Source organism: Syngnathus scovelli, chromosome 8 (genome assembly GCF_024217435.2).
Source record: "Syngnathus scovelli strain Florida chromosome 8, RoL_Ssco_1.2, whole genome shotgun sequence".
NCBI classification, from domain to species: Eukaryota; Metazoa; Chordata; class Actinopteri; order Syngnathiformes; family Syngnathidae; genus Syngnathus; species Syngnathus scovelli.
The window spans coordinates 16,650,524-16,665,106 of NC_090854.1; the positions used below are offsets into that span (position 1 = coordinate 16,650,524).

At 40.5% G+C, this 14,583-nt stretch overlaps 2 protein-coding genes across 5 annotated transcripts in view; one reads left to right on the plus strand and one right to left on the minus strand.

Moving 5' to 3' along the window:
• The first annotated feature begins 963 nt into the window (after positions 1–963).
• On the plus strand, positions 964–14,576 carry tmtops2b (teleost multiple tissue opsin 2b). Its single transcript, XM_049728646.2, has 4 exons — positions 964–1,336; positions 7,014–7,339; positions 8,254–8,487; positions 13,364–14,576. The coding sequence occupies exons 1-4, from the start codon at positions 964–966 to the stop codon at positions 13,574–13,576; spliced, it is 1,146 nt and encodes a 381-aa protein (XP_049584603.1). The 3' UTR covers positions 13,577–14,576.
• Positions 8,493–14,583, minus strand: part of st6gal2a (ST6 beta-galactosamide alpha-2,6-sialyltranferase 2a) — a 43,084-nt gene continuing 36,993 nt past the window's right edge. For 3 of the 4 annotated variants that reach the window (XM_049728626.1, XM_049728629.2, XM_049728628.2), the window contains one exon: positions 8,493–11,589. In XM_049728626.1, the coding sequence (XP_049584583.1) occupies positions 11,342–11,589 (248 nt within the window). In that variant the 3' untranslated portion in view covers positions 8,493–11,341. The remainder of the gene's footprint in view (positions 11,590–14,583) is intronic. The other variant, XR_011087203.1, reaches the window with a different exon arrangement.

Consider the following 14,583-nt stretch of genomic DNA (forward strand, 5'->3'; position numbering starts at 1 on the left):
GAACCATGCAAAACACTGAGGGATAATAGAAAGTGATTAAATAGTGTGCCAGCAGTTGTGGATTGCGATAAAATTCCCTCTGAAAATTGATTAAGGTAAACAAATCAATAAGCAGAAAAACCAAAGCAACTACATGAAAACACAAATAATCATTATTGGAGCTTGCGGCAAATATTTGTAAAACAAATCCCATCAGCCTCACTGAGCCGTGAAATATTGCTGGAACAAATCCATCATGGATGCTTTTCATTGTTTACCCGCTTTGAAAAAAACCCGATTTGAAACTGAGTTATTTGGATAGACAGAAAAATCCCAGTGGGTTTAGCTGGATATTGAAACACAGAGGCACAATATTTGCAGCTTTCAGGGAAGACATGATGGGGAATGCAGGACTTAAAATAAAAACTCAATGACGTCATAAGGATGTAGAACTACAATGGAGTCATATGGAATGTTGGCTATTGAGGGACAGAAATAGTCATGACGTCTCCGTCTTGCTGACATTATGAGTAATCGACATGACTGAAAATATTTTTTTTTTTTTTTTACAGCAGCTCCTCATGAAGGATGAGGGGAGGAATGAAGAACTACAGTAAAAATGAGGGACTGGTTGAAAGAAGGTTGCCCCCACTCTGCCCACCCTTTCCTGCAGCTCACGACGCGCGGATGACGTCAAAGGCGCCTTTAAAAAAGATAGCGGACCTCGCGGTGAGGCGCACTTTCACGCAAAACCACCACGCGTGGATTACATTGCAGCGTGGAGGAAATGGGAAAAAAAAAAACGGGATCGTGGGCATAAGCAGTAAGTAATAGCGGTCATTTCAGATAGAAATGGAGAAGCTGGATGGGAAGTAACAGGTGGGACTGTGAGGCATCACCCTCATCATCTCGAGCAGTGGAATTTGGAAGGAATGCGCGTAAAGATCTTGTAAACTCACGAAAAGTGCAGCCAAGCTCTCATGCATGGACGCCAGAATGTTCTCGGGCCAGGTGGCTCTCAACTTGAGCGGCTCCAACCTGAGCGACGACCCGGAGCTGGCGGAGCCGTCAGTGGAGGTGGAGGCGCGCCTGTCTCCCACCGGCTTCGCGGTGCTCTCCGTGGTGCTGGGCTTCATCATGACTTTCGGTTTCCTCAACAACCTGGTGGTGCTCCTGCTCTTCTGTAAGTTCAAGAAGCTGCGCACGCCCGTCAACATGCTGCTGCTCAACATCAGCGTGAGCGACATGCTGGTGTGCGTGTTCGGCACCACGCTCAGCTTCGTCTCCAGCATCCACGGACGATGGTTACTCGGCTCCAGCGGCTGCAGCTGGTACGGCTTCATCAATTCCTGCTTCGGTAAGCTTTCAGCCACGGTCTGTGGACACTTCATGACACCTTGCTCCGTCCAAAGTTTTTTTTTTTTTATGTCCAGAGAAGGTTGTGCCTATATTTGACCCTCCCATTCAAACAAACAAACAAAAACAAACAAACAAACAAACAAACAAACAAACAAACAAACAAACAAACGAAAACTAAATAAATCTTTAAATAAATAAATCTTTAAATAAATAAATATTCAAATAAATATTCAAATAAATATTCAAATAAAAATTTAAACAAATATTTAAATAAATATGCAAATAAACATTTAAACAAATAAGTAAATATTTAAATACATATGTATATAAATAAACTCAAGCCCACATTTTGAAAGTCTTTGTCTTTTGGACTCTTCTAATAAGGCTGGTCTTTGTCTCAGGATTTTGTCTAGGCTGCACGCTACATTGATTTGCTATTCTTTAACTTCATTTATGTGATAATGAGGAGGAAAATCCATACAAGAATATATTATTATTATTTGCAATCATATAGTTTTAAAACTTTATATTTGAGATTTTTGTCCTTTGAAAGTGTTGGCTGTCAAATGTATTGAAACGAAAAAGAATAGTCTTTACTTGTGGTCCTTACTTTATGGTCGTGGTTTTGCTGCTTTTCTTCTGGCTTGGCCTTGACTCGGTCTCAACCCCCCAAAAAGTCTCGGTCTTGTCTTGGTCTGAGTGAGTTCTGGTCCAGGGCAAATGTTGGCCTCCGATTGCTCGATTTAGAGTCGGCAATTAATTCACTATGGTTGTTTTTGGAATATAGGAGAAAACCAGGAAGAAATCCACACAGCTATGGTGACAAACATCCACTTGCAACACAGGAAGGTCAATCCATGACCTCTGAACTTTGACTCACGTTTACCATTCAGTTAGCAATCATGGTTTGTTAGTTTAGTATTTTGATTACTCCGTGTTTGACTTTTTTTGATGAATATGAAACCTCAACAGAAACTGAATACAAGATAACTGATCGGACAAGGTACAAGACATGAACGGTTGAAGGACCTGATTGGCTGACTCAATGGACTGGGCTGATGAAAACAAGTGGAGATGAATACTTAAGGAATGAGACAAGGCAGGAACATGGAAGACATCATAAATTCATGTCACGTTCCATTGCTTCATCTGTTTGCTTTGCCAAAAGCTTTTTTGACTTCATATATTGGAGGGATCGCAGGAACTAGCAAACTCAATCTTGAGTGCATTAGCGACAGAATTGTAGTGATGTGTGTTTAAATGTGATCTGATTTTTTTCTTTTTTTTTTTTTAGAACTGTTTATACAACATGTTTACTCAGAATTGCCCAACACGATCAATTTAAAAAAGAATAACAAAAAAGAGCCTCAACTTTTGTCTAGATGTGGCCCACTAGCCAATTTTACATCCAATGGATATGTTGAGCTCATTCACAGAAGTTAGAAATATATATTTGCCGAAACTAATGCGAGAGAGAACTGAGGAGCTTTAACAACCTTACAACAAAAACCAACACAAACAATTTTTGTCAAAAATTGAGCTAATTTCACACCTCTGAAAGCACAAGAAGCATTTCAATAGATGAAAATTGCGTTTGCACAGTAAGTGGAAGCCTAGAATGTACTGCACAAAGAAAAGTGAAGGACATATCCTGATTGGATATTTCATGCATTAATAAAAAAAATTATTTTATCTGCTTGTGTTGATGTTCTGAATTCCCAATCTTGTACCTTGACCCTGTGTCCTTATATGATTCACCAATGATTTCTTGGAACTGTCTGAATGCAAACCAGTCACATTGACATCTCTGATGTCAGTAAGCATTGTGTCACATGTGAAAAGAAGAGTCACCAGTCATTTAAAAGTTATACAAGACAGATAACTCTTCACACTAACATTCAAAACAACATTGAAGTAGGAATAGAACCCACAATGTTTGCACAGAGGCAATCATGTGAACCACTACATCATCAGTGATTTACTGTTTTTTGTGTTTCTCAAGGGAAAATGTATTAACTGTTAGAAGTCCACCAAATTTTGACACAGCACCATTTAAAAAAAAAAAAAAAAAAAAACTCACCTGGAAGAGAGCAAACCCGATTTCCATTTCCTGGGTAATGAAAGACATGACGGTGGCTTTTCCTTCCCGTCAATCGTTCTCAGCCACCCCCATGCAGTTGAGGTGATCACCTGCACCTGTTCCTGCTTGTTAAACAGCCTACCGTACTTTTCGGACTATAAGCCGCGACTTTTTTCAAAAATTTTGACTTTCATACACTCGTAAAAAGTCATCTCTAATTTCAAAACTAGTTAGTCATCAGTTTGTTGTGTAGCCTGTTCTGTATATAATATGAGCCATACATCTATTTGTGTTGACAGTCATAATGACACTCTGAAAGAAACGTTGGCTACGACAAAAACCAGTTTGACAACCCTGCGTGGTTATGCATGAGTGTGCAATACCCTGCAGGAAGCAGCAGTTGGCATGAAAAATGCATACCAAATTTGATGGACTGTTGTTAAACTGTTACTTTTTTCTCTCACACACATATTGCAGTATAAAAATGCAATTTTTGCTTATCAAATGAAATTAAATGTAGAAAAAATGCAATTTTTTTACAAAATCTGTAATAACACACATATGTGGTATATAATTGATATATAATTATATATTAAAAAAGCAAAAGTATTTTACTAGTTTTAGTCAAATTACTGGTGTACAGCATAATCATGATATTTTGCTAACCCTAACAAAATTATCATGATAAAGCCCTTTTTGTCATTTATATCCCCCCCCCCAAATAGTTTCCTAATTCACTTTCCAGTGATATTTATCACTGCCAACAAATAGAATTCGACTGGCAATCGCTATTCAGTGATTACGAAGAACTATTAAGTGCCGAAGGTAAAATTCAACTCTGGCAAGGAAACAAGAACAAAACGACCATGCAGGTTTGTGCAACTCAGCCTTGAAAGTAGTCCTTGAACATCAAAGTCTACTTCTTCCTCTGACTTTTTCGTTTACTTTTTAAGAGATTTGGCAGTCAGTAAAGCAGAAAAGCAGAGGCGATGATAAGACGTTGGATGTGATTCATCAAACAAAAGTTCATCTCAGTGGGTATCTTACCGCAGTTTGAATCTTATTATTTATGCCCATTTCTTATCCCCCGCTTGTAATTTTGCTTGCACCATCAGAGTTGTAAATCACACAAAGCATTCACAACAATTTTAGAGCGGCGTAGATCAAAATGTTGCCATTTCACGTTAGACCAAGAGACATGTTGCTAGGCGGAATTCACGGGGCTTCAATAATAACTGTCCCATACGCCAAGGGGGAAAATATGGCATTCAAAATTTTCTCCCGGAAGCTGATTAACAATATACAGGCACACTGAAATTTCACTCGGCATAGATTATTCACGGCCTGTGTTTAATTTACTTTTGTGAAGAATTTGTGACATTCCATAATGAATATTTTTAATACTTTGTATGTTTATGCTTTTTCTAACAAAAAACATCTCGGAACTAAAACAAACAGTGACACATGCTAGGTCATTAGCACTCCAACGTGACAATCCTAGTCGTGAGTCACGACACGTTTCAAGGATTTCACAATTTTTTTTCTTTTACGAAAGGTTTCTAGAATAACTACAAGAGTTGAACAATGTCTAAAGATTTTCTCTGTGCGCTTTGCTTGTGTGTCTTCCTGGGGTTCCTGTAACTGCTTCTGATTGTTTGCTCCTGCTGTTTTGTTCTTCTCGCCTCCATCCTGAGGAGACACATCGCTATCCACCCCGACGGGTGATTGCGGACACCATCTGGCTTAATCAAAATGACCAATTTGGGATTCCGACCTTCACAGTTAGTTGTTTGGAGCGTTCACTGAGCCCACACAAATTCAACAGCATTTTGAAAGTTTGCTTTAAATCACTCTCTGAAGAGAACTTGTTGTTTATTTATAATTTTGTCTTGAAAGGATGCTAAAGCATATGGCCTGTGGCAGTGGCTCCATCACGCAATGAGACAACAGCTGGCTTGGGTGGATTTCTTAGCATCATGTCACACGCACTGAATTTCAAAAAGTAGAAAAAAGTAAGGAAATGTCGCTTGAAAGTAACTAATATATGTTGACGTTCATTAGGGGGTAAGGTTTGTTATGCCAAAGCTACTTATTGTCTTACCAAAATAATGATTAATACACTGATATGAATAATCTTTTTAACCCAGTTGATGTTTGTCATAAAATATATTGTTGTGATCCAGGAATTTTCAAATAAATTATTTGTCATAATTTGAGAAGTTTGCATCACACAACATGATGATGTTAAATATCCCTTCTCATTTTTATGGCGGGATTTTAGACACTGAATCAGGCCATTTGTTATTTGGCTAGCACAGGTGTGCTTTGTTTACTTGGTTTAAACAGTCCATCTGTTTTCTTTTATACACGCCAAATATGACGCTTTGTGAATTCCACAGTTTAAATCAGATCAACCCTTCCTGTGTCATGTTTGCAAATATTTATTACACCTGTCATGGAATGAGTGGAGCTGGGTGACTAAATGTAGCTTGGACCTGATTTTATTGAGGGGAAACTCAAGACAGACTAGAGGCTCGACGAGAATAACCGAACAGAAAGACAAGAAAGATGAAAACAATCCGACAGAGGAGTGACACTCAGACAGGACTTAAATACGAGACGGAAGGTGACGGCGGACGGATCGTGACAACACCCTGATAGTATGAAATTGGAGAAACAGAGCCTTGGCACTTTGATTCAGATGAAGCGATATGTTCAGGGCACATTCATTCAAACTCTGTGTTTCATGGAATGAGAAAAACATTGAACATAAGGTCAAACAAAGGGCAAATTGTACAGGTCGTTTCCTCCTTGACTTCAGCAAACTCCATTAAATTAATGACGGATCACTGGTAACATTCGTTGATCCTTTTCAGATGTTACAATCAGTTGAATGAAAAATTCAATTTCACGCTTCCGACATTGTGCATGAAGTTATTTAGGTTGTGAGTATATGTTATTGTACCGTAGGCTACCTATTTTGGGGATAAGTGCAGTCAAGTAAGCACTCTAAGTAAAATGCATTTTAATCTCGTGATGATCCGATCTTAATTTTTTGTGATCTGTATAAAACGCTTCCTTTGGATTAGATGTCACTCATTACAGCAGCAGTGCAGCTTGGTTGAATGTCACTCAAAAATAAGCCTTTGCATTAGTGCTACTCTTATTTTTAATTTAAAACCAGAACGAATCAGTGATGTTTTATTGTTAAAAAAAAAAAGTAAATTTTGATTTGAATTTGTGAAGCCCTTTGAGACTGTCTGTGATTTAGGGCTATACAAATAAACTTGACTTGACAATAATGAAAAAGACTTCCATGCTATGCTACATTTTTATATAAAGAAATTGAGAAAAAATTTTCACGGACCTACCACAAGGCTTTAAACCGGATGTTTTCAGAGGCCACTGAGTTCATCTTCTCAGAGTTTCATCATCAGGTTACACCAGAGATGTATGAGTCACACAAAGGGATACATGTCCATGGAAACGTATTGATCCATTCTGGGATCAAACAGTTTGACCAAAGAGCACATATTGCACTTGTTAACAATCGAGCACAAACTACTTTCTAACGTGTCGTCCTGTGCATTTCCAGGTATCGTCTCGCTGATTTCTCTGGTGATCCTCTCTTACGACCGCTACAGCACTCTGACTGTCTACAACAAGCGGGGGCCCAACTACCGCAAGCCCATGCTGGCCGTCGGAGGCTCGTGGCTCTACTCTTTGTTCTGGACATTGCCGCCGCTGTTGGGTTGGAGCAGCTACGGCGTGGAAGGAGCCGGAACCAGCTGCTCGGTGTCCTGGACAGTCCAGACAACCCAGTCGCACGCCTACGTCATCTGTCTCTTCATCTTCTGCCTAGGGTTGCCTGTGCTGGTCATGATCTACTGCTATGGCAGGCTGCTCTGGGCTGTCAAACAGGTAGACATTTTAGAGGTGTCGTTTTCCGAGGTCGTAATCAATCTTATTTTATTACTGCAACGGTTCTCTGTGCATAAGCCGCTTTTAATGCACTTACTGTAATCACTGAGTGAGCTACATTAGCCGAACGACTTGGGATGTATTCAGACCTGACTGTTCGATCCACTTTAAACGGACCAGGGTTCGATTCGAATGCTGGTCCGGACCTTTAGTGCAGGTGTGAATACACGCAAACGAATCCTGATGCGAATTAAAGAAATGGACCCACTTTTTAAAGCGTGGGTGTGTTTACAAAATATATTTCGCTTGCAAAATGTCAAAATAATAAGGTCTGGGAATGGGCGATTCATTTAAAATATACATATGATAAATAATACATGAATCACTTTGAATGTTTTACATATGTGCGGACCAGAGTCCTGTAAAACCCAAAAACATTTAAAAAAAAAAAATGTAAAGGTCAACATAAGATGATTCATTATATGCAAGTGCATGCTTCAAAGTTATTCCCTGCTTCACGGTGCAATCCCTTCTAAACCGTGAGAGTATTACGCAGGATTTATTCCCATGAGTGCCCACCAGGCCGCTTAAGATCATTATCAGATGTATTTGTGTTATGAAAGTCCTAAATCCCGGCTACTTGATATGTTTGTCTTTGTCTCGAAAAGGTACCTCTGCATGAAGTGTTTTCCAGAAAAAGATTATCCTGGTTTAGCCTCTAATTTCAACATTCATGCGTGATGTTTGCCCTGTTCATCAAAGTAATTTCATTTTGACGGCTGTAGTTTTTAATGGCACAGAATTTCAGTAGCTGGAAAATCAAAGTCAGTTCTAATTTAATGAGAATAAACGGGGTAATCAATGGAATTGGAGAGGGTAAGAAAGATTATAAAATGAATAATTTTTTGCCACAGGTGGGTAAGATCCGCAAGACAGCAGCTCGAAGACGAGAGTACCACATTCTGTTCATGGTCCTGACTACGGCTGCGTGTTACCTGCTGTGCTGGATGCCGTACGGTGTGGTGGCCATGATGGCGACGTTCGGCCCACCTGACATCATCAGCCCGGTGGCCAGCGTGGTTCCGTCCTTGCTTGCCAAGAGCAGCACTGTCATCAATCCGCTTATCTACATCCTCATGAACAAGCAGGTCAGTTTTGACATGAAGAATGTTTATTTACATTGTTAGAAAAGGAACAATTGAAATCATACAAATTGCAAATATTGATTCAAGTGTAATAAGAAGAAAATGTGCAAACCAGTCAACAAGAACACCCTGTAAGGCTGTCAGGGGTGAAAGTGGTGTTGCTTCATTTCTTCTGCATCCAAAAAGATGTCGTCACAGGCAGTGAGGTGCACAGTCCCGCAAATTTCACCACAGGTCATATAAAACGTTGAACTCGCTGAGATGTGATTTGAAAAAACAAGAATTGGCACAATCGTATGACCTTTGGATGAAATAATTGCATTCGATGAGTGCTACCAGGGACTTATTCCGAGCTACCCTGCAGCCAGGCTAAATTGGCCTCTCCACGAGCATGCAAATAGCCCCCCCACCCCTCCCTCCCTCGAAGCAGAAGAACCAGATAAATACATCTCATAGCCTCTCACGACAAGTATGACAGTGGTTTCTATTTGGAGTACAGTACACAGCACATAGTTTCAAGACTTTTAGTCCCTCATCCTGGTTTGCATGCCGTGCGTTTCCATGGAAACGTATGTACAGTATACTCAATGGTTGTTGCACCTTCAGTGTCACAGACACAAGAAATCCCCAGCAGCAGCAATAGCAGTGGTATTTGTTTCACCTTTACTAATTGACCTGGAAAAATCTCAGTTTTATGAAGATATTACAAAACACTTCTGATTTAAAAAAAAAAAGTTTGAGCTTTTATTTCCACTCTTTCTTCCGTGATTTTTTTAATTAGTTGCTTAGGAGTCTAAAGAGTCTCAGATAAGTTATATACAGGAAAGTAGTTATTTCTATATATTTTGTTGTGCCCCAATAACACTCGTTCCCTTATTAAAACCACAAGTCGCTATACGAATTAAATTTGTGTCTATGTGGAATATTACTTTGGCCTTCTTTAGACAGTAATCAGCATATAATCAATCAAAAATCAAATTATAACCACAAATTAATCCATTCATCAATTATTATGCCCATTCCTTGACAGAATTGGCTAAATCCAAGTAAAGATTCACTTTTGTGTGCGTGTCAATGTGTACCTGATTCAAGTATCCATAAAACAGGTCCCTATAAAAGAAAAATCGCAATATACAGTACCACAGCACAAGATTTGATCCATACAGACCAGCCGTACTGTAAAGTAGTCAAAAGAACAGCCGTCAAATATTTTACTATTTTTACGGAGCTCATACTTTCTTTTCTCGTATAGTGGCCTGGGGATGTGTACATATATGCTAATATCCAAACTCTATTTTGAACGATCCACGCACCTATTCATTTTCTGAGCCGCTTCTAGAGTCGTAGGCGTGCTGAAGACAATTGCCAGGCAAGATTTTCATCAATAAATAAATAAATAAATAATACCTCAGATATTATTTTTTTGCTGGCGAACAAAAGGAGCAAAAGCGCAAGGCTAATCGTGAGGCCTTGCTAACACCGACTCACCCGAAAAAATTGTTTACAGCAACCGAGTGACATCAAGCAAGATAAATTTCCATTTGTCAAATTCGAATATATTCCTCTGAGAAACTGCAAATGTACTGCTGTTTTGGTTAGCAACTGAAATTATTACAGTAGCCAGGCCACTATTTGAGGAAATAAAGTATTTTATACAGCCAGCAGTGAGAAACCCTGGATTTATTTATTTCCAGAGCCATCATCTTCCGTTTAATATAAAACTCACTTGACTTTTTATACCAAACAACCAGCTGAGGATCATTTCATAATAGCACACATTATCCGTCTTAAAAAAAAAGATCTTATTGTAAAATGTAATATTGCCCAATGGAGACCGAACCGGTAGAAAAACATAATAAATCTGCTCAGGCAAAGCTTCCGATTTTATCGGGTAACATTCCTCGCTGATGATAGCTCGTACTAACCAATAATAGAAGATTTGTGTGCAGAAATAAAAGAGCTTGCTCAATGGCAACGGAATATGCCCCTAACCTATTCAGCAGTCAATAGTTATCATGAAACAAGTGTAACACATACATATAGAATGCACGGAAATGTATCCATAATCGACTATATTTTCCTACCCACTAACCTACTAGTCAAGTCAAGTCAAGTCAAGTCAAGTCAAGTCAAGTCAAGTCAAGTCAAGTCAAGCTTGACTTGACTAACCTACTACAATTCTTTTTGCTTTTTCATCACTACTTTGACACCTATCCACCACATCAACAAAACTTGGGAGGCACCTGCACCTTCTGGATGTACCGTAAGTGTCGGTAAGCTAGTGGGGGGAAAATCGGCAAGGCTTTTAACATTGTGCATTCAGTTGCTTCATCAGGCAAATGGAGCATTGAAGGGGGGGTGAACACTTCTCCAAAGCCAAATAACATGACATCTCGAATGATTTCAGATGAGTAGAAAACATGTCGGAGCGCTCCCATCGGAGTGAATAACCGCACGGACTATTAAAAAAAGAGTTTTTACGGCAATGTTGAAAATTCCCTAAAAACGCTTTAAAATCTGTGGCTACGCTAAGTCATCTCCACAGCTAACGTGGCTCAGCTAACGCAGAAAGATATGTCTTTTTTCAGAGCTGTCACAAGGTTCCCCGGCAGCGTATATTCTCAAAGAAGATCTTGATGAAAACAAGCTCTCCTCAAATCCTCTGTTGATCCCCCTACCAGCCGAAAGGGCTATGGCTTGTTTTTTTTTTTTTTTGTTGTCAATCTAATCCAAATCTGTAAGATCTAGCCCCGACTTTCCATCGCAGCCTCCTCGTCTCCAGTGGCTTTATTGCACCTCACTCGAAGTGAGCCCAGAAAAGATCAAAGTTACGTAACGTGAGTCAGCTCGCCTATGTTCAGATGTCACAGTCGAAAGTACGAAAGCCGGGGAGCGTGACCCGTCCCTTCCTACGCAGGTCACTCGCTGTACCCGTGTTGATGCGCAGGATGAGACTCTTCTCGAACAACAGAGGGTGGTAGGCGCCCAGAGTGCAGGCGTTGTCGAATTGTCGCTCGTAGTAATGACACAGGTCGGTTTTCCTCATGGAAGGGATGTACTCGTACACGTGCACCTGTTCGCACAGCGACATCATCACGATGATCCCTGCAGGAAAAGAATTCAGGATTCAAATTCGTACAGCTTTGGTTGGACAAAGCTTTTTTTTTTTTCTGGTTTAAATTAGGTACGTCTGGGGCAAATCGGTCTGCCAAATTCCCAAACATGGTAAACTAGACCTGGCACAGTTTTTATGCTGAGCCTGTCTGTGAAATAAATGATCTTCTTTCTCTTTATAATACAAATTTATTGTGATAATAAAAATCCTTAGTTAGTTGATCGTTGTGAATAACAAACAAAAGTGATTTGTCGACAAGAAGTCAGGTATATTTAAAACGATTATCGATCGCTGGGCAAGCTCCAAATTAGAGCAACAGGGTGCGCACGGCATTTCAAAGTGATTAGCGGATCGTGAAATCAGAGCAGACAAAGGCAATTCTGGTGCAACTGCATTTGCTACATGATGTTTGATCGATTCCAAGTCCAATTTTTCAATTTTCTTCCCACAGTGTACTTCTGGGATGCCCTCAGTCACAACAGAAATCTGATTAGGGAACACATCAAAACCTTCCATTTGGATGTGCAGCAGATGCAGCTTTGTCCACCAGAGGCCTTTACAGATATAAATGTGTTTTGCGTAAGATTTGGAGCGAAGGACGGGTGGGCCAAAATAGTGTGCATAGTTAACAAAGCCTTCTTTGAATGACAGAATACATAAAACATTGAAGCCCAGGCGGGCTCGGCATGCTAGCGTCCATGCTGAGTTATCTGCCTCACACAAACACCGCCAGCCTGAGCCGTCCATTTCTGGTGATCATTTTGTTTTGCAGGATTATTATTCGGCTCACAGATTCCCGTCTTCTTTATTGCCATTCTGAATCCGACGCTCGTTTCTTTCTCGCAAGATGACTCATAGGATGAAGGGCCACGGCATTATGTTGAACGTGATGATGGAAGCTCATCGACTAATCGGGCGCACCGTGAATCGGGTCTGCCGGAATGCAAAATTGTGTGAACGCTTCTGAACGGACTGACTCAGAGCGAGTCGCAAGTTGGGAGTCCTGCCATATCATCAATGACAAAAGCTCCTCAATTCTGCATTTGTGCGCTAGGTACTTTCAGAGCACTTTTTCAGTTGCCAAGTTTTTAATGCAAGGTTACGCACGATTGCCAGTTGCAACACACTCGAGGTGCGCTAAATCAGACAAAAGATGGCTTTTGTGCGTTACTGACCTCCATGGATTTCTTAGTGATCTGTTTGCAATCTTTCGTGTCCTATCGTAACACTTCTAATATCTTAAACCAACTGTTATTTTGGCTTTTCCCAAATATTCCACGGTATAAATCAGCAAAGCGACCAAAAGCAAAGTCTTTTTATACCCGTCGCTAACATCAGTAGCCTCCAAACCTTGGTACCAGGACAATAAAATATACATTTATTTACTGTACTATACTATAATTTAAGATCATAAAAGTAACACATGGAGCGGTGGGTTTTGCACAGTACTGTTCCTGCACTTGTGTCAAATGGGATAAGCCGTAATTGGCTTTATGTGCAGGAATAAACGCTGCTCGTTGGTATCCAGGAAACCCTCTGCAAGACCTCTCAGATGTTTCCAAATCAGGCATTGGAGCAAAGCACTCAGACAGACTGAGGCCACTCCGTGACATGCAACAGGTCATTAGGAGGCCATTTTCCCTACTCCCACTGTAATGAAAGCGCTTAAAAGCAATGATTTATGCTCCATCAACCCACAGCTGCTGCTTGTGAGAACAGGGTCACTCCACTTACACTGACATTAACCCACTTCCCATCTGTTAGTTCTACAGATGCTTCCTGATCCTGTTCCACTGCGACCACTGGTCGGCTAAAAGCGGCAACACCTCCATGCCGTCCAAGACCACCGTCATTCAGCTCCACCGACGGATCTCCAGCAACACTGTGGCCTGCGCCGCCCACGTCTCCAGCGAAACGCTCAAAACCAGCGCTGCGCCGGCCGTCAAGTTGACCACGCCCCCCGAAGTTGTGACCTGAAGCCGACAGGTTCGAAGAAGCACAAACGGACATGACGAGAAGTGAGAATGCTTCAGAAAGTGGACTACAGAGGAATGTGGACCGACGGGTATTGGAGGGTTATTGTGATTTTTATGTATGTACAGAAAAAAAAAAAAATCACTTTGTGTTTCATGACTTCTGCATTTTTCCAATTGTGCTTAATGTGCTAAATGATAGTTCGGTATGTGGACACGAGTGTTATTCCCAAAGAGACACTTCAGTGAGGAAAAAAAAAAAAAAAAACACAAACGCACTAATCCTCAACAACAGTGTTTACCTCTCAGTACTTAAGGAGTCACATTTTATCCAAGAAGAGACTGAGGGTCATGGCAGTAAAGTGGAGACTGTGGAGTATCCAGAGGCTACAGTGACGTCGGCTGTTGGTGTCGGCCGAGCGCTACGCGGCCATCCGCCGCCCGCTCGAGCGAATTCAACTATGTGTTTGTGTGTGCTGGTTCTCCTCTGAGGGAGGACCTGGCGCTAACATTAGCATGTGCATGATTTGTTTGGGAGATGAATCAGTTTGACCAATGAGAGACCAGACGTCACTGTATGTAGTGTTGGATTCCATTACCTTGCCTGAAAATCTTCTACTCGTTAATATGTGTATGGATGTCATGTACTAAACATTACTCTCCAATCCTCTTAAGTTCTATTCACTGAGTTGCTACAAATCAAAAAATAAATCCCGATTTTCAGAAACAAGACGATCACAACAGGTCAGCAGTTGCCATCATGACTTGACTAAAAAAAAGGAAATTTCTGTGACAGTGACATGTCTTATTTTAAGAAATATGCAATGTTACGCAAACCTTACTAAGCTGGCTTGCCCAGATACATTTCAAACCAGAAGGTGATCACAAAGTATCTCCCACAATCCTGCAACTACAAGAATGACCATAGCAGTCACTGCTCCAACATTTTAATTTTTATGAAAAAGATCTAAAAATAAATTGCTGGAATATGTAAAAACGCACAAGACATTT

Bases quoted from the DNA above. Each gene is read 5' to 3' on its own strand.
- tmtops2b (XM_049728646.2), top strand. From the start codon at position 964: ATGGACGCCAGAATGTTCTCGGGCCAGGTGGCTCTCAACTTGAGCGGC. The intron at 1,337-7,013 runs GTAAGCTTTCAG...GTGCATTTCCAG, and splicing joins CTTCATCAATTCCTGCTTCG to GTATCGTCTCGCTGATTTCT. The intron at 8,488-13,363 runs GTCAGTTTTGAC...CCCATCTGTTAG, and splicing joins ACATCCTCATGAACAAGCAG to TTCTACAGATGCTTCCTGAT.